The sequence below is a fragment of the Neopelma chrysocephalum genome, unplaced genomic scaffold (genome assembly GCF_003984885.1).
Source record: "Neopelma chrysocephalum unplaced genomic scaffold, ASM398488v2 Primary Assembly neopelma1_95075, whole genome shotgun sequence".
Lineage (NCBI taxonomy): Eukaryota > Metazoa > Chordata > Aves > Passeriformes > Pipridae > Neopelma > Neopelma chrysocephalum.
This window is the reverse complement of record NW_020923774.1, coordinates 1-2,015: the sequence shown is the minus strand read 5'-3', so window position 1 is coordinate 2,015 and position 2,015 is coordinate 1. Positions and strand designations below refer to the sequence as shown.

Below are 2,015 nucleotides of genomic sequence, written 5' to 3'. Positions count from 1 at the left end.
ACAGTCCCATGTGCCATGGGGGTGTCACATCCATGCCATGAGGTGTCACATCCATGCCATGAGGTGTCCTGTGACCAAGGAGGACGCATCAACCCCGTGTTGGCACCACGACGACCCTTCTGTGCCGCGTTTATTCCCAGGTGTGACACCCACCCCACAGGGTGTCCCCGCAGGGTGTCCCCGCGGTGTCCCCGCGGTGTCCCCGTGTCCCTCAGGCCGCGTCGCGGGGCAGCGGCTCCAGCAGCAGCCACAGCCCGTCCTCGGCGCGCAGGATGAGCTCCGGTTTGCGGCGCGGGGGCGGCCGCGCCGGGTCCCTCCGCAGCGCGAAGCGGTTCAGCGTCAGCGCCGCCACCACCTTCATCTCGGCCATGGCGAAGCTCTGCCCGATGCAGTTCCTGCCACCGCAGCCCCCTCGTCACCTCCCGGGTGACACGGGTGACACCTCACCCCCCCCACACACCTCCCCGAGGTTGTCCCAGCTGGATGTCACAGCTCGGGGACAACAACCCAGCCACGGGGGTGGTGGCACCTGGACACTCGTGTCCCCACCCCGGAGTACCTGGGACCGGCGGAGAAGGGGATGAAGGACGATGGGGAACGTCCCTTGGTGTTCTCAGGGCTGAACCTCAGCGGGTTGTAGACCTGGAGTGACACGGACGCTGTCCCCACCGTGGTGACAGGGACACTGCCACGCCATGGGGACACGCCTGGCACCGCCATGGGGACAGGGACACTGCCACACCATGGGGGCATGGACACTGTCCCCACCATGGTGACAGGGACACTGCCACACCATGGGGACATGGCTGGCACCGCCATGGGGACAGGGACACTGCCATGGGGACAGGGACACTGCCATGCCATGGGGACACGGCTGGCACTGCCATGGGGACAGGGACACTGCTGCACCATGGGGACATGGCTGGCACTGCCATGGGGACACTGCCACGCCATGGGGACACGACTGGCACCACCATGGGGACAGGGACACTGCCACACCATGAAGACATGGACACTGTCCCCACTATGGTGACAGGGACACCATCACACCATGGGGACATGGACACTGTCCCCACCACGGTGAGAGGGACACCATCATGGCATGGACATGGGGACACCTCTGTCCCCACCGTGGTGACAGGGACACCGTCATGCCATAGGGACACAACTGTCCCCACCACAGTGACAGGGACGCCCCACGCCCCCGTGTCCCTACCTCGGGGTCGGGCCAGAGCTCCGGGTTGTGGTGGGTCCCGTAGATGCTCATCAGGCAGATGATCCCTGGTGGGACGGGAACGGCCACCTCAGGGACAGGGGATGGGGGTGGGACGGTGACACCAGGGACACCCCGGGGTGTCCGTACCCTTGGGGATGACACGGTGGGACAGGAATGGCCACCTCAGGGACAGGGGACGGGGGCAGGACGGTGACACCGGGGACATCCCGGGGTGTCCGTACCCTTGGGGATGACACGGTGGGACAGGAACAGCCACCTCAGGGACAGGGGATGGGGGTGGGACAGTGACACCGGGGACACCCCGGGGTGGCCGTACCCTTGGGGATGATGCAGTGGGACAGGAATGGCCGCCTCAGGGGCAGGGGACGGGGGCAGGACGGTGACACCGGGGACATCCCGGGGTGTCCGTACCCTTGGGGATGACACGGTGGGACAGGAACGGCCACCTCAGGGACAGGGAACGGGGGTGGGATGGTGACACCGGGGACACCCCGCGGTGTCCGTACCCTTGGGGATGACGCGACCGTCGCGCAGGGCCACGTCCTCGGTGCAGCGCCGGGACACGGCGGTGACGGGCGGGTGCAGCCTCAGGCTCTCCTTGATGCACATGGTGGTGAAGGGCAGGCAGGACAGGTCCTCCCTGGGGACGAGCCACGCTGGCACCTTGGGTGTCCCCGAGCACGGGGGTGGCCGGGAATGACCCTGGGGACCCTCTCACCATTCGATGTCCTCGGTGTCCCGGCCCGCCAGGAGCTCCCGGACCTCCCGGCGGCAGCGC

The 2,015-nt window shown here is 67.4% G+C and overlaps 1 protein-coding gene across 1 annotated transcript; it reads right to left on the bottom strand.

Moving 5' to 3' along the window:
* Nucleotides 1-155: 155 nt before the first annotated feature.
* LOC113980731 (docosahexaenoic acid omega-hydroxylase CYP4F3-like) lies at nucleotides 156-2,009 on the bottom strand. Its single transcript, XM_027707932.1, has 5 exons — nucleotides 1,956-2,009; nucleotides 1,744-1,877; nucleotides 1,217-1,281; nucleotides 560-642; nucleotides 156-395 (listed from the first exon to the last, which is right to left on the bottom strand). The coding sequence occupies exons 2-5, from the start codon at nucleotides 1,844-1,846 to the stop codon at nucleotides 212-214; spliced, it is 435 nt and encodes a 144-aa protein (XP_027563733.1). The 5' UTR covers nucleotides 1,847-1,877; nucleotides 1,956-2,009; the 3' UTR covers nucleotides 156-211.
* Between the last annotated feature and the right edge of the window lie 6 nt (nucleotides 2,010-2,015).

Coding starts and splice junctions, on each gene's coding strand:
- LOC113980731 (XM_027707932.1), bottom strand. CDS start 1,846: ATGTGCATCAAGGAGAGCCTGAGGCTGCACCCGCCCGTCACCGCCGTG. Junction 1,282..1,743: donor CGGTCGCGTCATCCCCAAGG/GTACGGACACCG, acceptor CCGTCCCACCAG/GGATCATCTGCCTGATGAGC. Junction 396..559: donor CCCTTCTCCGCCGGTCCCAG/GTACTCCGGGGT, acceptor CTGCGGTGGCAG/GAACTGCATCGGGCAGAGCT.